This window comes from Silurus aristotelis (assembly GCF_946808225.1).
Source record: "Silurus aristotelis genome assembly, chromosome: 5".
In the NCBI taxonomy this organism is placed as follows: domain Eukaryota; kingdom Metazoa; phylum Chordata; class Actinopteri; order Siluriformes; family Siluridae; genus Silurus; species Silurus aristotelis.
The window spans coordinates 20,537,469-20,559,106 of record NC_139578.1 but is presented as its reverse complement, the minus strand read 5'-3'; the positions used below and the strand labels follow the sequence as shown (position 1 = coordinate 20,559,106).

At 35.8% G+C, this 21,638-nt stretch overlaps 1 protein-coding gene across 1 annotated transcript in view; it reads right to left on the bottom strand.

Moving 5' to 3' along the window:
• Nucleotides 1-21,638, bottom strand: part of pcxb (pyruvate carboxylase b) — a 193,423-nt gene that overhangs the window by 151,960 nt on the left and 19,825 nt on the right. Inside the window, exon 8 of the mRNA XM_083541256.1 lies at nucleotides 2,033-2,151. Within this exon, the coding sequence (XP_083397382.1) occupies nucleotides 2,033-2,151 (119 nt within the window). The remainder of the gene's footprint in view (nucleotides 1-2,032; nucleotides 2,152-21,638) is intronic.

Below are 21,638 nucleotides of genomic sequence, written 5' to 3'. Positions count from 1 at the left end.
TGGGATGAATTGGAACACTGACTGCACCCCAGGCCTCCTCACCCTACATCAGTACCTGACTTCAATAATGGCTGAATAAGCACAAATATCCATAACCACAACCCAAACTTTAGAGAAAAAGTCTTTCCAGAAGAGTGGAGATTATAAGAAAAGAAAATTAGATTTAATGTAGAATGTTATGTTCAAGAAGTACATACAAATTTGATCAGATATCAGATAATTATCAGATATCAAAAAATATTATGTCCAAAATTGTTGTCTCTTGTGAACAATCTCTGATCAACAAACATAATGAATGTTATGGAAGCTGATTTAGCCATCATCTATCATCATGTCATCATCTGCAACAACATGCTTGTAACCTGAAACTGCATGTGTGTGTATGCATCAAGAATCATTTGGTTACTAAATTGATATATTTTGGATATTAAGGTTGAGGTTAGTGTTAGATGTAGATATTGCATTAATTAGTTGTATAAATGATTTTGTCGCCGAAAGGTCTTCATCAGTTAAGGGCAGTAAGATGCACATAGTGTGTGTATACACTGTACAGCAGACCTGGGCATTTTACGGCCTACGGGCCACATACGACCCTTTGGGCATCCCTGTCTGGCTCGCGGTATGTCAGTCATAAACACAAATGAACAAGTATTTATGCTGTGCATGCAAAACCATGGCGTATTATTTACATATGGTGGCGCGTATCTTTGTCTGTCTGCGACAGGTGATGCTAGCCAGCTACCCCTGGCCCCCCCAAAAAATGTCGGTTTACATTAAAAAAATGAAACGTTGATTCCGAATGCTGCGTTTTCAACAAGACATGGACTGCTAAATATTTCTTTACAGCAGTCAAAGGTAAAGCCGTGTGCTTAGTTTGTGGTACACAAGTCCCTGTGTTTAAGGATTACAATCTGTATCGTCACTGCTTGACCAAACATGAGGAGAAATATAAGAGCTTATCTGACGAAGAGCACGCGAAGGAGTCGGAGGCTTTGCTAGCCAAGCTGCAAACTCAACAAACGCTTTATTTTTCCTACTGAACAAGTAAACTAAACTGAAAACATCAAAATCACTTATTGCTTTTTGTATAAAGTTGTTCAGTTGCTTATCTTTAACATACTGCAAAACACCTTTTTAGTATTTGTGAAGATTAACAAGTTAAAAATTAACAAGTTGAAACATGTTTTGGTTTTTTTTGTTTTAAACTGTTTACTACTTGCTTCACTCGCTTTATTACTTTACTTACTAGCAGCTTATTAAAATATATAATTTACTGCTTTTTACAATGGGAGAAAATTAATATTGAGCAGAATTTATTTATCATAGGTTCGGCCCTGCAACACAGTTACAATTTTTCATGTGGCCCCCTATAGAAATTAATTGCCCAGCCCTGCTGTACAGTATATGTGTGTGCGTGTGTGTGTGTGTGTGTGTGTATGTGTGTGTGTGTGTGTGTGTGTGTGTGTGTGTGTGTGTGTGTGTGTGTGTGTGTGTGTGTGTGTAAAGTAAATTGGATGGGAGAGTGCCATCGATCACTGCACTCTATGGTTTGATAATTTGAGCTTGTGTGTGCATGTGTTTGGTTTGTCATTACAGTGCAGTTTGTTGAGTGGCCAATTCACTTTTTTATCTTCACACGATTTTCTTTTGATTTCCTGTATTCTCCTTTTTTCTCTGTTCTCACACAAAAGTGAAGGCGCCGGAAATAGCAACAGTCATGCAGCTAAAGAAAGGCATGTCACTGCTAACATCATAGACACTTGCAGCAGCTAGTCCTCTGTCTTTCATTGGAAAAAAAAAGAAATCACTTCAAGCAAAGGTTTTGAAAGAGATTTACTGAATGAAAGCAATAGAGATACTGAGCAATAAATAGTGTGTGTGTGTCTGTGCGTGAGAGAAAGAGAGACATTGAGAGAGTGTGAGAAAGTGCCAGTGGCTTCTAGGTAATACTTAAAAAAAAGCAAAAGAAAATCATAAAATTTCATTTACTACCATTTATATGTTAACTAGAATGATATGAATGAAAACTTACTCAGTGATTTCCTCAGTAACAGTGTGCTCCACCTGGAGACGAGAGTTGACCTCAATGAAGTAATGTTTCCCATGTTTGTCCACCAGGAATTCCACTGTGCCGGCATTTTCATAGCCAACCTGAAAACACAGTAAATCATGTAACTAAACAATAGACATTGGTAATTGTAAGCTAAAATAACATTGGCTTTTTGTACATATGATGTTTAGTAGATAAATATCCTTATGTAATTGTGCAAAAATCATGCATATTAAAACAGACAATATAAACTTTCTTTCGGCTTCTCCCATTAGGGGTCGCCACAGCGGATCATCCGCATGTTTGATTTGGCACATGTTTGTACGCTGGATACCCTTCCTAACGCAACCCTCCCCATTTATCCGGGCTTGGGACCGGCACTGAGAGTGGCTGGGGTTGGTTCCCTGAACGGGGATCGAACCCGGGCCACAGCGGTGAGAGCGCCGCATCCTAACCACTAGACCACCAGGGGACCAGACAATATATACAGATAAATACAGTATGCTACAACAGAAAGCTATGATATAATACATCACTACTTATCAGGTATTCTTTTCATATAAATAGATATGTTTTAGGTGCACAAATACATTAGTACATTGGTAAAATTTGTACACTATTAGCTGCACTCCACTCCATTCTGTGTGTCCGTTGGAAAGAGACCCCTGTCAACCAGATATGAGTTGGGTGATAGCGCATTCTCAATACAGCGGTCACACTGATAAGAAAGTCTCTTTGGCACTGGTATTTTTTTTAAACACTCAAATGTCATAGCTGTTCAAAACCTATAGAACACTGCTGAATGTGATAATCTAATACCGGATCAACACTGATAGACAGTTTACTATACTGTATACAATATATGGACAAAGGTATTGGGACATCAGAATTTTCCAACTATATGTAGCATTAAATTTTCCCTTCCCTTGAACTAGGAGACACAAACCTGTTTCAGCACTACAATGCCCCTGTGCTTAAAGCCAGCTCCATGAAGATATGGTTTACATGGGTTGGAGTGGAACTCCTTGAGTGAAACTCTGATCTCAACCTTACTGAACATCGTTTGGGATGAATTAGAACACTGATTGCACCCTAGACCTCCTCACCCTGCATCAGTATCTGGATTTACTAACACCCTTGTGACTGAATGAGCACAAATCACACTCTAAAATCTAATACATTTTCTTAAAAGAGTAAAGATTAATATAACAGCAAATAGTCTAAATGTGGAATAGGATGTTTAAATCACACATATCAATCTTATGAATATCTCTGCACCACATCACCATATAACAAAAATGGTCATCTCATCTGAACCTAGTATCAATAAGCTTCATCAGTCAAGCTGGATACCAACGACTTATTTGTAAGTCGTTTGTACCCTGATTGTGTGTGCATTTACACATATTATCTGAACCTCGATGTGATCACTTCAAATCATATCATTTGCATGAATTAATGGGAAAAAACATTTGTTAAAATGATTACCCATAATAAAAGAAGAGAGAAAAATAAAGAAAATCATGCATGAATTAAAAATAGGACAAATACCACTAATCATTCAATTTGAAAAAAAGACTGTTTATGTCTCGTTGTAAGCCGAAAATGAGTTGTGCCTCAGCTGATGAACGATTAAAATCACACAAATGACAAAAAATTACGACTGAAAGATTAAAAAAGTCCATTTTATGAAAAATAGTATGCTGCCCCTCCTACCCAGACAGCACGGCCAAATCTGCTCTTCAGGATCATGGTTATGGACGGCTATAGCACTATCTGTTGTAATCCACATTCACGATCTCCTGTCGCACTTGGCTTCCCAATTTACACAAGTTTTCATAAAATATGAATTCTGAAATAATTCAGTGTCCATTAATGTCTATTAAAACTACCCTTATAATTTTAATGTATTTATTGAGAGCCATAGCTGCTCAGCATGTTTTATGCAAAAACTGCCACTGAGAAATTTCATTTCAATCATTGGCAAATGGGAGATGTTGGCTTTTCAGTATGAATTTCTTTTCAATTAAAATTTTATTGTTTTATTTCTGAAAATCTGCATAACTATGCTCATCATTTTTTTTGTCTAATAGCTGATAAAAGCCTATTTTTTTAAGAAGCTTTTTTGCTCTGCAGTCCTAGCGTAATGTAACTTGCATGCATATGCTATCACACACATACGTTATTGCAAGTTAGATGTTTCTGTAGATCTTTATGGTTCCCTGACCGGGGATCGAACCCGGGCCACAGCGATGAGAGCGCCGCATCCCAACCACTAGACCACCAGGGACCCTTACACAAATTATATAGATATGGAGATTAATATTAATTAATTAACACACAAAAAGTGTGAAGTTTTCAATATGGATCGGTGGGTTTGGTTAATCAAGATTCTCAGGTGATTTGTAGTTTGAACCTGGATACTGTCAGTTCCAAGTTAAGGGAAGATTACCATGTTTTAAACAATCTGTTACTGTTTGTTAAAAATCTTATCATGGTAATTTTTTTTTTAATCATACCAAAGGCAGCATTTTTTAAAAAAAAACAAGCCCTGCATTTTTCTGTAATTTTGCTCTATACCTCAATAACCTTTTATTAATCTGCTCTAGAAATATGATCGATGCAGAGAGGGTAACACAGTAAAGCCTTTCAGCGCTTGAGGACCCTGTGCGAGGAAATTGATGTCACTATTTCTTCAGCAGGGTTTTAAAATCCTTTAGGAAATCATATCCCTTTATAGCACTCTATGCAACCATCATCTATGTAAAAAAACACACACAAAAAAGAAATACCTCACACAAGTGATCTTGGATTGGACGTTCTTAAGAAATTTCAATATGCAATTATTATTCAAAAAAAGCACAGCCCTTATCTAAAATCAGAGTACAACAGCAAGCACTGGCAGCACCTTTTAAGTGAAGATCCACAGGCAAGAGGGAAAAATCTGCGAAACAGCAAGGAGCCAGTAGAAAAGACAGAAAAGAAGATTCAGGAATCAGCAGGAATTCCGCTTTTTGGACAGGATCCCAAATACATCTTCGTACTTAGATAAGGGAGATACTAAGCATGAGTGTGAAAAGAGAAAATGAAAGAGCATGCTGAGACAGAATGGGAAAAAATACATGGCGATAACTGAAGTAAAAACTGCATACATCTGCATAAAGAGTTGATGTAGTGGAGTTTATATGTGAATGTGGACTAATTATAAATATCAGGGCAATTTAGACAGGTCACATACTCAGAAGGCCTTTAGCCAAGAGACTGTTGGGTCTACATCCAGCAGCCCTTAGCACTTCCTCTGCTACAAAAGACTTTTAATCTTCTTTTCTTCCCTCTCAATCAGCTTAGAAGCACAGAGGGGATTGGGTTTAATCCAGTGCCAAAATTTACTGTAATCTGATCCAATTTCTCTTTAGAATTCAGCGCTGCTTACTAATTCCACATCACAGTGAACCACACACACACATACACACACACATATATATATATATATTTTTTAAATATAAATGAATATATAAAGAAAAGAAAAAAGCACACACATGCTCATATTCACAAACAAATGTGCATAAGCAGATATCACAAAATGCACTCTATTATTTATTATGCACTCCTTTATTCTTTTCTCCAAACATTATCCAATCCATTCAGTCCAGTTGTTTTTTTTTTTTTTTAAACCTATGTTGCCCTTATATGGTCATTTTGAGAGGGTGAAGGGGCATGGGGTTGTTTAAGAAAAAGGAGGCGAAGTGAGGTGTGCAGAAGAATAGCAGGAGCAGAGCAGATGGCGAAAATGTTAAAAGGAGGACAGCGGCTTAGACAGCAGCAGCATCACACACTGTACAGCAGCTAGACACAGAGACAGGCAGGTACTAGAGGATTGAGAGAGAAAAAGGAGCATGAGGCTAAAGACAAGACAGATAGCATGAGATGAATGAGAAAGAGCGGTATATAGAGAAAGAAAGAAAAAAAAACACAAAGAGAAAGAACGAAAGATGTGCAAGTAATCAGTGCCTTTTTGATCAGACACAACTGCAATGACATGCAATGATTGTAATAGGCTGACATGGCTGCTATGGTGATGGCAAATCGACTGATGTTATGCAGAATAAAATAAAAAGAGGAAGAAAGAGAAAGGTAGGTACTGAAAAACTCATAAAAATTGCCTGTAAACAATGTTGGCATAGATTAATCGTTTTAAAGTACTTTATATGCAAATACCATTTAGTACACAATCTGACGTAATAATTAAAATGACAAACAAACTAGTTTGGGTAATAAAAGACTCCTGCATTCTCCCAGAGTCTACAATCTCTAAACAGGAGTTTAGAAACATATGATTTACTTTCCCCCCAAAAAAGTGAAAGCATCTAAAATAAAAAAATAATTGAGTACACTTACAAATTCAATTAAGTATGCAAAGACGATTGCAATCATGAGTGTGATTGATCTCCTAGACATCTAGTTTGATGATCTAATAACATCTGTTTAAAAGGAGATTTGTGAAATCTATTTATTTATAGTTTTTTAGCATCATGTCCTGAATAAAATTTGACTGTATTCAAAACAAGACATACACTATAATGCCAAAAGTATTGAGTCACCTGACCTTTCCTGCTATTTGTGGCTCTTTTCCAAACTGTTACCACAAAGCTGGAGGCACTCAATTGTACAGGACGTGTTTAGATGCGCTATTATCAAATTTTGCATTCACTTGAACTTGGAAAACCAAACCTGCTCCAGCATGGCAATGCCCCTCTGCACAATGTGAGCTCCTTAAAGATCTGGTTTACATGTTTTGAGAGGAAGCTCTTGAGTGACCTGCTATAGAGCTCTGATCTCATCCCTACTAAACACCTTTGGGATAAGTTGGAAATGTGACTGCATCTCAGGCCTCCACACCTACATTAGTACCTGCTTTTCTTAACACCCTTGTGGCTAATGAACACAAATATCCGAAAGCTCACTCCAAAATCTAGTGGAACAGCTTCCCAGAAGAGTGGAGGGATTTATAAGAGCAAATTAGGACTAAATGTGGGATACAATGCTCAAAGATCACACACCATACTTATGTCTAATACTTTTGGCAATATAGGACACATATGATATGATATGTTTGTTACAGTATAAAACAAGATATAATGGATAAAACATCATGGTGTGATGTCTTTACCAACCTACTGCTGAATATATTTCTAGAATAACATCCCCTACTAAGATGTATTGTTATACATGCTGAATCTCCCTGCAAAATACAGAAACCCAGCAGCATATTTACATGTATTCGATATTCTCTGCTCAACTGAGTATTGTGTGGCACATCTGCAATACAATTTTCTGCGAATGAACAAGTAACAAATTAACATTGCTTTAGAAACCAATCCTGTAGAATCACCATATTAACATAAATAAACATATGATTTGCCTTGCAGTCAGCCATGCTGCTACAGAACATCAATCATCACCTTCTGACTAATTAGATTTGAGGATTCAGCATGTCTGTGATTGAAAATGTGTATGGAAAAATGGAATGTGTAGTGTGTACTCTAACATAAAGTCAACCACCATGTCACTTTAAAAAAAAAAAATCTACAGAAGGTTAACTATTATTTAAAGTATTGCAGTATGCACAATCTTAAAATAACCGATTCACAGGATCCCCATATCAGAAAAGCAGTATTTACTTTTAAATAAATAAAAATACATTTAATAAATAAAGAGATATTACAAATGAATACCCCTGGCAAGTAAACCAAAATTAGGATAAACATGATCAATGAATTGTTTTGGTTCTCTGCTACTAGCTATATTTTCACTGACTCCTATATACTGTATAATTATTTCATCTGTATCTGTACTGATTTAATGATGTAAAGAAACAGTTAAATGTGATTGCTACATGTACTCACAGTGGTCATTATTTTTACACTGTCATATTTAAGGTTAAGTTTATGCTTAATACATGCTTGTGCTGACAGCTATTACAGCATGATCATTCATGTACTGTTATTGTGAAGCGTTACCAAAGAAGGTGTCTTCGGAGATAGTTTGCATTATACCCAAAATGTATCAGAGCGGACTTTAATGAATGCAAATTAAAATGTGGAGTTGTAATATTATGAACTTTGCCATATCCACTGCAGGAAAATGAATCAATTCTGACTACAGCTCACATAGAGGTCACCGGGTTTATTCCACTGCAGCAAATTCCTCATAATATGTCAGGACACTGCTTTCCAATTGTGTGCTGTTTGTACTTGATTAAAAAGTATTTTGTGAAAAAGCTCACAAATACTAATGTTTCTATGCAATATTACTACTTCAGTACAGTCATGTTGTCTCATGACTTAATTTTGGAATTTAACAACTGCCCTTCAACTTGCATTAAAACTGATTTTTTAAGTCAATTTGAAATTGACTTTAAAGTCAGTCAGAACTGTCCCCTTTCCTCCTTGTTAGCTCGTGTCCTTGGCCAGAAACTTTTCACCTGTACTAATCATTTAAAGTGTAATTCTTGTTGGTTAATAATCCTACACTAAAACAAAGAAACCTTTCATCTCTAAACAGCCTTGTGCAAGTGCTTAAAAAAAACTTCTATATTTCAGCTTTCTGTCCCACACACCCAGCGATCAATACACAGAAAAGGCTAATGGAATTGGATTTCTTGTCAGTGGTAATCACACCTACGTACACTACAGTTACAGTGAATAGGAATAAGTAAAATAAAGAACTTATTACTACAATTTTAATGTGGCTTTATTGTGCTTTGGTTATTGCTCTACCATTAACAAGCAGGCTGAAAACAAATAACATTTATAGCTGGTACGATTGTGTTCATCTCTACAAGCCTCATTATTCGATTCGCACAATGTTCCTAAACCTATAAAACTAAAATGCATAAACATGCTCCCTTTGTTGTAGTGTTAATTGAATCATTATTAACAAAAAAATATTATACTAAGTCATAATAGTATTTTGGTGATGAAGCAGTGAATAAAGGGAAGGCTAGACGACAGCACACACTCTCTCTCTCTTCTCTCTCTCTCTCTCTCTCTCTCTCTCTCTCTCTCTTTTCTCTCTCTCTCTCTCTCTCTCTCTCTCTCTCTCTCTCTCTCTCTCTCTCTCTCTCTCTCTCTCTCTCTCTCTAGTGACAGATGGAAAGAGTACCATGGAAAGTGAAATAGGGTAAAGGCTGCTTAGAAGCTCCTGATTAACAATGACTGATTCAGAATAAAATGTCTGAATATGAGAGTGAGTCATTGCAGCATTCCCCAAACCCATAGTTAAGAATCATAGAGTAACACAACAGTAACCATGGTGACAGTGACTTTGTAAAAAATAATAAATTAAAATAAAGCATATTCTCCACAATGACAGTTTTAATGCACTGCATAGCTGTTTCTATACACAACACTGAGCTTTTGTATCTCCCTCTTTACCTCTCAGTCCTTTAATCTACCAAAGTCTCTCTCTCTCTCTCTCCCTCTCTCTCTCACTCTGTCATTTCCTCTCTTCAGTTAATGTGTCTGAATCCTTGTCTTTCTCTCCATTTGTGACACACATTTCAATCCGTTCTAATGACAATGTGGTGGCTCACACACCTACAACTCAGACAGACAGACATGCAAAAAAAAAAAAACACAAGGCTAAAAACAGCACCTAAAAGCAGTCTCCTTCCCTTGCACTCTCTCCATCTCTTTCAGTCTCTCTAAACACAGACGTTTTTTTAGACGGAAACATGAATATAATCCATTTCTTTCTTTTATGTCCGTTCTGGAAAGGTGAGGGATGCAGCTGCATAAATGTGTCTCGGAACATCTTTTCAGGCTGTCAGTCACGTCACATTGTTGTGCGTTTCGCATCAAGAACGCTTGATGTGCGGTCACTCAGCTGAGAAGCATTTCATTGCACTGAATGTATGGATGTAGCAACATACAGCCCAGTGCTGGTCTAAAAGCCCTGAATTCACATTCATAACACAAACACACAAACCACTGGTTGCCTTTTCTTTTGGTAGGTACTACCCCTGTATAGAACACCCTGCTAAATCTGCCATTTTAGAAAAACTAATATATAATAATAATAATAATAATGATAATAATAATAATAATAATATTAATAATAATGATAATAACAATAGGATAATCAGTGTTATCCACTTCAACACTTCAACACACAGAATTATTAAGGTTTTGGCTGATCAGTGTAGGAAATTCATATGTTTTTCATATAAGTGTGAATGTGAATAAACATGATTATAGTTCATATAGAGATCTTCAGAAACAACCAGCTGACTGACAAATGATTTATATATATTAAAACTGACATAATAATGCCATGACCATTTATGTCAGATCTCACAAGCTGTGATGTTAAGAGAGCTCATCTTGACAGAGGTTTCCTTAGCAGTCACCGGTAAGACATGTCCCATAATACTCGCTATCATAACAATTTACTAACTGTTACTTTAAGATGTCAAAACACACACTTAATGCTGAATACTGTGTCAGTATTTTTTGTTGACACTCACCCCTTAGATGGAAAGGTAAGTGTAAACCTGGATCAGCTAGCTGCTCCAGGGACTTCAAATTGTTAAAAGGAGCTGTCATGAAAGTGATATAGGCCATTATCATAGCTCCCATGACAGTTAGTGACATTAGTTATGGTACACTGTTATATTTAATGCACTGCTCTTGAATTCTTAAATATGATTGGCCAGGTGATGTTGATTCATTCTATAATCCTAAAACAAATGCATATGAAGTCATTAGTTTAATAATTGAGTTTTTAAATGGAAAAAGGCATGCAAGCATGGTGAAGAGAACACCCAAGTTTTAAGTTGAAGACATTTAAACCCTATCTGCACTGAGGCAGAGCCAAGATGATGGCCGGGAGATCATATAGGTATCAGAAGATTGAAGAAACGTTTGCAAGTGTGGAAGAAGAAGGATGCAAAATATACCAGGCTAGAGTATGTATAAACTTTACTACCAGAAGAAACCCTTTTACACACACACTGACCCTTCACTCACAGGATTGCTATGTCCTGCTATGGTGGACTGTCTGACAGACTGTTGATTCTTATAGTAAACTACAGCAAAGACAGCATTCTTTCACTGTGAGAACACTGGACGTCATACTTCCCGTTTCCTTTCTACCTCCAGACTTAATATTCTTTATAACTATGAATAGGACTGTGTCATCCCTATAACAAGAGAACTGCAAACCATGCTGCTTAATATAATATCTTTCAATAAAAGGCATTTATTAAATATATAGCAGTGGGCTACGAACCAAACCATGGGGAACACAATGAACACAGCTAGAATACATTATTCAATTAATATTTCAGTAGGTTCGAGAAATAAGTTCAGAATCAAGAGGGCAAAGAGGGTCAGCATCAACCATAACTAACAAGTCATCCTTAACCCTGAGGAAGGTAAAACAGTCTTGAGGATGAAGGTTCCCAGACACTGCAGATAGATATGTTATATATCTTGCCATTAATTACAGCAGAGTTCATGTGATGGGAAATTGTTAGCAGGCCTGGGCAGTTTATAAATAGAAGGAGAAAAGAGCTCTGGGGATTTTCTGGCCATGGGGTAGTAAAGAGTCTTGCCTCTCTTTATTGCCTTGCTGTATGTACAACCTTGTTTTATATACAAGCGTTTGCACTTTCAGACCTGTCTTCCTTCTGAAGCATTCTCATTAGCGACCAATAGCCTACATATGGTGGAGCGCAGGAGTAATTTTTTTTGTCTTATTTACTTATTAAACAAAAGAGACTGATGAGGGAATTACTGTAGACATGTATCTACTGTAGCTTCTGAGACATAAATAATAACAGGAGCTAATTGTAACATCAGTGCTGGAGTCAGCACCACAGTGCAAATTCCCAGATGGCATCTTGGCCTACAAACATGGCTGATGCAAACCCCAGTTCCCAAACCTGCTTTGCACAGTTCACACCATCATACCAATCACCCACACCTGGTCTTAATGTCTTGCACACACACACACACACACACACACACACACACACACACACACACACACACACACACACACACACACACACTATAAATACATACTACGCACACATCCTAAAATCATATGTTTATTGATCTGCTTCTTGATTCTCATTTTGATTCCTGGTTATGGATTTCTCCTCACGTCTAACCTATTCTGTTTGTTCTTTATTTGACCTTGTGTTTGTTTTTTTTCTTTTTCTGTTTGTACCAGCACCCTCTTCAATCTGATCTTGTTTTGTGGATCAATGAATCTTTGCCAATGTGCTGTGGTAAAAGAGAAATAAAACTCTTAAGGATTTACTATTATAGCACTCTGCTCATATCAAACAAATCAGTGACTATTTTCTATTATCAGCATGCCCTATTGTGTTTTATCACTTAAAATACATAAAAGCATGTCTCCTGCGATATGCCCAAAGTGTGAAGGCTTATCAAACAATTAAAAAAAAACTGTATTTTGAGAATTTATGTTGGAAAATATATGTCCAAGATACTAAAATTGCTCATGGGTGTTATTTAAATTCAAATAATTAATGCTAAATGCATAATGATGTGTCAGCCTTCAAACAAGTCATAGACAAATGCAATACAGATGAAGTTGTCTATTATTTTGTTAAGATTTCAGTAGTGTACAAAATATAACACATCTATCAGTGCTAGCATTAAGATGTGTTCCTGATACAAGAAATATATATCATACACTTTGATCAATATGGCTTTAAAAATGACTCTGTCTGCAAGTTACAGTTCGATTCTTCTTGCTTCAACTTCCACAAGGATCATTTTCAATGCTTCTTAACACCTCCACTTCCAACCCCACCGAAACACCTTTAAAGTTTAGTTGAAAGTTGGTTGCATTTTCTTCTACTTATTATATTCCCAGTAATCCACCAACACATTTAATTGAGGTCTCGGCTCTGGCATGACCAGGCTATTGTTCTGAGAATGGCAAGTACATCTTGATCTTATTTTTATCATTGTGCTTGAGGTTATTATCTTTTGTTAGAATTCAATTCTTCTGATTCCAATAACGTTCAGAGCGCATTGTATGAGTCAATGATTATCAGCATGCATGATGCTTAAAAAAAAGAGAAAAGACAGCCTGCAGTTGCTGTTATAAACCCTTGTTGCTATATCAAACCTGCATACTATTGATTGTGTGAATATTGAGAGTCTTCCATTGCATCAGTGACCTTGTGTTACTTCTAAAAGTAGCACATTTAAACACATTGCATAGAATGAAATCTCTTGGTTATGGTGCAAGTTTTGTGTAGTTTGTTCGTAGAAGCTTTATAACAAAAATATAAAAGCTCATTGTATTGATTTGCTTGCTGCTAGTGAAATAATTGACACCTGTGGATTTCTTTAGCTCTAAAGTAAAAGTGGGGCTTTATATAGATTAGCGATGTAGATAAAAACAAATGAAATAAAACCAGTTAAGTGCAGTCTAATCCTCAGTCTATCAGGAATTACACAACAATTCTTGGTTATTCCTGGAACAATATTTCTTTTCATTAAATATTTTATATTTTTTCCTCAAAATGTATGGAACTAAAATGGGCAGAAAAGTAGATATTTGGAGAATAAGAATTTCAATGCTGTAGCGAAACCTTGCCAGTTGAATGTCTCCTGAGAACAGATGTGGCAGATTTTCACCTCAGCTTGACCCTCTGCAAAATATCCACTACCCTTCTGGAAAAGTTCGTAAATATCAATACAAAGCATGCATTTTAGGATAAGATAGGATTTTTGGATATGTATGATTGCAATCATAAGCATTCAATGTTACAAAATTGTTCTGTACTAGCCTTTTTTGGCATTAGAAGAAAGCTTTACCTGTGCTAGGAGTTTAATCTCACAAAATACTACTAATATTATAAGATTTTACCTCTTCTTTTTCCTACATGTATTTACCAGTTAGAAATTGAGCATTGCTCAAATGCTCTTATTTGACAGTTGTGCTGCCACATAAATAAACACAGTGGGAATAACAGCAAGAGCATCCACGAGTAAGGGTAATGAGGGGTATAATGTCATCATTTAATCAGATTTAAATTGTCATACGTCTGTCAAGCATTCTTTATCTATTTTAGTAATGATCTTATAATCAAGATTAGCAATATAACACTGCAATGTCAACTTTTAGCTTTCCATTAGCAAAACATGATCAATTCTGGTTTCGCCGATGCTGTCATAGAAACTAATAATATCTCAGTGTGTGTGTGTGTGTGTGTGTGTGTGTGTGTGTGTGTGTGTGTGTGTGTGTGTGTGTGTGTGTGTGTGTGTGTGTGTGAGTGTGTGTCGATCAGGCGGTGGGAAAAGATGAACAGCTACACACAATCGAAATATCCAAGTTGTCATCTCATAATTCTGCCTTGACATGAACGCATTCTGGTACCATAAAGTTCTCCCAAATGTTTTATGTCCTTAAAGTCCCTGCTCATTATTCAGTTATTCATCATATAACATATTCAGTAACTACTATGAATTATTCATGACCTTCAATGAAACTAATAGAAAAGTTGTGCAGTTAGAAGAGTAAGGAATGTAACTATCCCAGAGGATTTAAGAGGTTAATATGCTAAAGCTGCACTGGAAAATGACCTTGTAATGAAATAACAAGACCTATTCAGTATATTGCAAGTTTTGTTCTGCTTAGATGATACTTTGCTAGTCAGGTAACAGCAAGAGGATTTTTTTCTATACAATAGAAACAGATTTGCAAAAATACAGTTCATTTACATATGCTTGCTAGTCTGTGTAGGACAATGAATTAGATAGAAATTAAGGGAGTTTGTACGAGGTCGATTGGTTATGCATTTACAGATAAGATATTAAATGCTGAGTAAAGATTTAGGCAGTTTACTCCTCAAAGCTCTGGGCTACAATGCTGTTGAGTACTGTTTTAAACATTATACCTAAAATATACAAACCCTTTGTAGGGTGCAGTTTTATACTATTAACAACACAACCGGGCATTTATTGTTAAACTGCGGGGCAAAAAATCTCTGTAACAAAATTCAATTTAAAATAATAAACCAGACCCGTCCTAAATTATGAACCAATATTTTAGACAGAATCTTTTAAAGGTGGGGTTATATACTTTTTAAGGGACAATAACAAGCACCTCTGCCATTTAGCTTGTTGCACGCATAAAAAGGATTCTATTATGTACTTAGCTTCCAAAAAAAAAGGGTAACGTTTATAACTCTTGGAAAATTAACTCTTAAGGATCCTAAAACAAAGGTAGGATCGTTAGAATTGTCGCTATTATAATTTTGCTACTTTATATTGTACTATTGAACTACTTTATATTCCCAAATGTATGTTTGTTGAGCCCTTGATAAGGATGTGCAAATACAGACACAAACACAATTTCACTATTTATTCTTTAGTAGTCTCACACTGCTATACCACACATTGTGTGGGTGGGGCATTCCTGTCTTATGTCATTAAAGACTGATTAAAATGCTTCACAAGTATTAGCAATACACCTCAAATGTATTATATGTCTTCTTGGACAACAGATTCATTAAACCTAAAAGGATATTTTTAATATTGCATTAAAAACAGAACATAAAGTAAACAAGGTAAATGTATATGTGTGTATATATATATATATATATATATATATATATATATATATATATATATATATATATATATATATATATATATATATATATATATATATATATATATACAGTATATTTACATTGTTATTTTCCTCTATCTAAATCCTTTATTCTATATAAATGAAAGCCATCAATGACAGTCTGGTTCTCAGTAATAGCCCTGTAATGTAAAGTAAAGTAAAGTAAAGCTTGACAAACAGAACTGTGTCATCTAACATGATATTCCATTGAGCATGTAAGATTGCTTTATATTGCTTAAAAAAAAAAAAAAAACAATCTGGACGAATGATTTGCAAAATTTGACTAGTGTCCCTTTTACATGAATGTAAACTTCAATAAAACATTTTCTGCAATTACTGCACAAACTAAACACACAACAAAATAAACGATGAACTCCACCATTAATACACCACAGCACATAAAACAATGTTTAAATATTAACTAAGTGCACTTACATTAATATTTTTTATTTAATCCATCATTAGAAATATTCTTAATGAATAAAAGTATTGGGCCACTTGATTTGGTAGCGTAACATTTACCCTTCACTTGAACTGGAAGACTCAAACCTGCTCCAGATAGAGTTCCAGTTACAAATCAGTGAATATTCAGCCTCAGTTTTAAATGTTTCTGATTTATTTGCTTATTTGTTGGTACAATCTAATCTAATGTTTAAATGAGTAAATATTTAAGATGCATATTTTGTTTACCCGAAAGTTTAGTTCCATGTGGGTCTTGAGAGCTTTGTGACGTGATCAAAATAATCAATGTTTGCATTCCTTTCACAATAATATTACATTCCCTTGCAATATTGTTTCCCCACCTAATTTATTTTGCATGACCTTTTTGACAGTTTCACTTTTGCATAATCACAAGAATTTCATTTTCAATGTTTCCAATGTTAATTCTCACAAAATTACTTAATATAATAATAACAATAATAAATATGGTTCAGATCAGTTTGGTTTAGTTTAACTACCTTTTTTCATGCCATCAGCATAAGTCACTAAAAAGTAACTATGTCTAATTATTTAGCTCAGGGATGCAAGAAGTCTTTGCTCATTTATACTCATGGACTTGGCCTGAACAAATGCAATCACCTTCTCGTAATTGAAATAGTTCCCTTAAGCTAAGAAAAGATTTCAATTGACTTTCACCAATGATATATCCAAGAGTCTGCACATGGTGCCTTAGTGAAAGTTAAATTCATTTAACTACTCCACTGTCTAATGCATTCACATTTGGCTCTCACATCACCTAGTGTTAAGGACTAACCTACTAATATATAACATATATACGATGATGCAAATAGTAAATAGTAAATATAGTGAATGTAATATTATTATAAAAATAATTATGTGGAAGAAAATTTTCTTTTTTTTTTGCATAGGTTTATATATATATATATATATATATATATATATATATATATATATATATATATATATATATATATATATATATATTAGGGATGCACCGAAATGAAAATTCTTGGCCGAAACCGAAAACCAAAAAGAGGAAAGCAAGGCCGAAAACCGAAAACCGAAACACCGAAAGAAATTATGCCAATTATTATTAACATTGCATTTATGGCTATGATTGTGTACTAAACTTACTCAAATCAAAGCATTTTAATTGCATGAATTAATATTAAAGTTTCAAAGAATAAATCAATTACAAATTATGAAAATATTTATTTATAGCACATTGCAACAATGCTAAAATAAATTAAAATTCAAACTTGAATGTTTAACTTAAATGCACTCATGTGTACATTAAATAATAATGTACAGGCCCTCTGGCCTGCTGAAAGGTTGTAAAATTAAGTATGTTCTTTTATAAAAACAGAGTGCATTCAGAACTAGTGCAACTGTTTAAAGATACAATACAACACTATCACTGGGAAACTTCCTGCATTTTCAAAAACGTCCACCACAGACAGAGTGCGCATGCTCGGAGGGGTTTTGCTTTTCTGTGCCGCGTTTCTCTCATATTCAGCATAGCGATCAGGATGTTTGGTTTTCAGGTGATAAATTAAACCCGACGTGGAGAAAGTCTTCGTAGACGCACCCCCTCTTGAAATTTCGGCATTACATGTTTTGCAAATTGCTATCCGTGGGTCTTTCTCAGATATACTGAAATACGTCCACACCGCAGACATGTTGTTTTAGACATGCACGTGCAGGCCGCGGTTTCTGTTTGCGTCATCACAACAAACTGTTTCGGCCGCGTTTTTTCGGTGATCAAAGTCTTTCGGCCGAAAACCGAAAATGCACTTTTGGGCTTTTCGGCCGAAAATTTTCGGTGGCCGAATATTCGGTGCATCCCTAATATATATATATATATATAGTATTGATAGGTTTTAGGTTTGTATACATAACTTTTATACTTAAAATCTCTCCACACTAGGAAGATACATGCAGTGCACATGTTTGTATCTTCCTAGTGTGAAGAGATTTAAAGTATAAAGTAGATCTAAACTAAACATGTAAAGTTTCTGAAGTTAAGAATTGCAAGAAATTGCCATTGCAAAAACTGAATTCAATAAACATTAAACAATGACAAGTAGACCATATGGAATATGCTATATATAAGCACTTATATGTACCCTGAATTCCTGGACCTTTTTATTACTTAAAAAGATATTTTGTGTAATGTAGAGAAAATCCCATTAGCACTAAATGAATCTGCTAGAGTGGCTAAAATGAGCTCTGAGGTAAGATGTATATAGGACCGGACACTGAGCTCCAGCAAGCATAAAAGCATCCAGTAGATTGACACATACATAGATAATAGACGGTATAACAACTATCCAAAAAAAGGAGGAAAAAAAACTCAGCAAGATTCCTGAGAGAGTCTCATTATTGCACACAGACACAGCAGATTTAGGGTAACTGAAATAAACCCTCTCAGCAGGAGTATGTATAGACAGTAATTTCCAGACTATTTGGGCAATTTCGGACTATCTTCATTTTGCCCTTTTAAACAGAACATTCAGCATGTGAGGTCAAGACACAGACTTGTTTAAAAGTGAACAGCATGGCATGGGAGGCACTGCGCAAGCAGAGGAACAATCAGTGCTAGAAGAGATTGCTATCTCTCTAGATTCAATAAACGTAGCTCCGATTACTCTTGTCAGTCACCATGGCAACCATTCATGACAGCTGGCCAGGGGAAATGAGGATGAATATCTGACTAAGTCTGAAAGAGACATATATACACTTTCATACATACACACACATACACACACACACACACACACACACACCTACTGTGGAATACCACTGAGCTTGTTAACAGGACGTTTTTAGAAGGACAACAGGAAACAACTTCATGACTCTTTCTATGTAAAAGCAATCTCGTTGTCACACTCCAGGAAATATAGACATGCAAAACTATCAGCACTGACAGAATAAGGAAGTGAGGACCTCAATTAAATTGGAGGGAAAGATGAAAAACATGTCCACAGTAGATTTTCAGCTCAAAACGCTTGCTGAGCACAACACAGTACACTAACGAAGGCTTTGAGAAATGAATTTAGAAATTGGTATATCTGACAGTTTGGACATTGTAAGGACATTTGACTGTGCAATTATGTGTGTGTGTGTGTGTGTGTGTGTGTGTGTGTGTGTGTGTGTGTGTGTGTGTGTGTGTGTGTGTGTGTGTGTGTGTGTGTGTGTGTGAGACAAAGACAGTCAGAATGCCTGATAATTGGATGACTAAAGTATGTACATATAAAATGTGGGAAATAAAATGGGTATCAGTAGTAAGGTTAAGCATTTTGGAGAATAAGTGTATATTGTTGTGTTACTTGTCTATGCTTTCATGTTGGGGTTCACCTAAAAGCATCATATTCAAAGAAAAATCCAACTGCACATTTGATGTGCAATGTACTTTTTATTTTACCTGGTACTTAGCTCTGTCCCCCAGGAACTTGTTTTTTTTTTTTTGTGTTTTTTTTTTCATGTGTTTTTCAACAGATGTGGGTTCAACTGTCAATATAAAGGTTTGTCAATGTTTTGCAAGTAGCACAGTGTTAATCTGCAATAATAGATCACAATAGATCGATTAAATGTAGACAATATCTGTGTGTGTGTGTGTGTGTGTGTGTGCGTGCGTGTGTGTGTGTGCATGTGTGTCCAGCCTATGTGTATGAGGGCGTGCATATGTTATGAAGATCTTTGTGTGCCAGCTGAGGGCTGGAGTTTATATCACTGGAGGCTTGTCTGTTTGGAACGATTTGGCAGCCATTTGTGCAGCACCCACTTGCTGCAGCCTCAAGGTGAAGAGAGAGAGAGAGAGAGAGAGAAAGAGAGAGAGAGAGAGAGAGAGAGAGAGAGAGAGAGAGAGAGAGAGAGAGAGAGAGAGAGAGAGAGAGAGAGAGAGAGAGGAAGTAAGCTAAAAAAAATTATCTCTTATTCTGGAGCTAGTAAAGGTGAGATAAAGTGGCACTGATATAATTGGGTTTGCTTATGAGTTTTTCTATTATCATAGGATAAACTTTTTAGGTCAACAATTATCTCTTAGCTAATTTGTTTCTAGTGGCACATGCATCATATTTACCATATTTGTGTTCATAAAGTAGAGAGGAAACAAATACACAAATAAAAACACACATACAAACAGAAAATCAATGAACATACCAATTCTGGCAACACAGGTTTATTATAAATGTTTCTTGCGGACACACACACACACACACACACACACACACACACACACACACACACACGTGCGTACACACATACGCACACTCGGAGTACTAAAATAACAATGCAATTAGAACGGAAATCCTCTGATGAGAGCAGAAATCCTTTGATTATAATAATGCACAAATGTTCATTCTTTTTAGATGTGCCACTGTGTCACCTACATGTGAATGTAATGTTTAACTCCAACATGCATTACTTCTTGGTGACAACTTTAAAGAGATTCCAAGGTTTTAATGAAGCCTTAAGGTTATCAATAAGCTGGTGTACTCAAAATCAATGACACCATTCACATTTAAAAGATACATGAATTTTAAATGTGCAGTCGCTCTCTACCATCAATACAGATCAATGATTGTGATAGCATCATTCTGCACGTCTCATCAGCTTCTCATCAAACCTTTTGTCCAATCAACTACTCTTTAAAATCTAAAGTTGCTTTTATCAAGCATGATAAATCATATCAGCCAGCATGAGTCGTAAATGTGTCTCTGGCTGTTCGATCATCTGTGCTTAATCCCACTTCTCCCACTGTTAATTGGTTAAGAAGGAAATGGTTCGAATTCATTCACTCCAAGATGAAAGGGGTATTTGTGCCAGCTCATAGCTTTGTGACAGGTATTTATTTGATTATTTCTTTACCAATTTTGGGATGTTCGCTGCAGGGTTTGTGAGCTACTTTCATTTGGCAGATACAGAAAAATCCCCCACAAGTGATTCACAGAGCATTGTTATTGCTCTGGCTTACATCCACGGTAATGTCAAGTACAGCTTAACCCAGTCTTGCAGGTAAACTGAATGCAATTAAAAGACAGGGAAGAATTACTCGTTACACCCCCTTCTGGTGGAAATTGTCAAATTATTGAATAACGCACATATCAAGCTATGAGGACTTTTTCATATATTGTGTTTGGACAACAGCATATAGTTCTTTGCCAGAGATTTCCCTCCCTTACAGCAAGTAGTAAATCCTGAATCGCAATGCTTCAACATGAATTCATGTCGTGTTTTTGTAGTAATGTGCATTTTTGTTATAATTCATGTCCAGTCTCCACCCCATTCTGTCATTGGTTGTTTCCCTTCTGTGTCCCATCAGCTTTTTCCATTTATCCCTGTGATTAGTTGATTAGTACTATTGTATTTATATTAGTAGCATCATTCTCTGTATATTAGCAAGCCTTTGTTTTATGGTGATCCTGTTTTTGATCCTGTACTA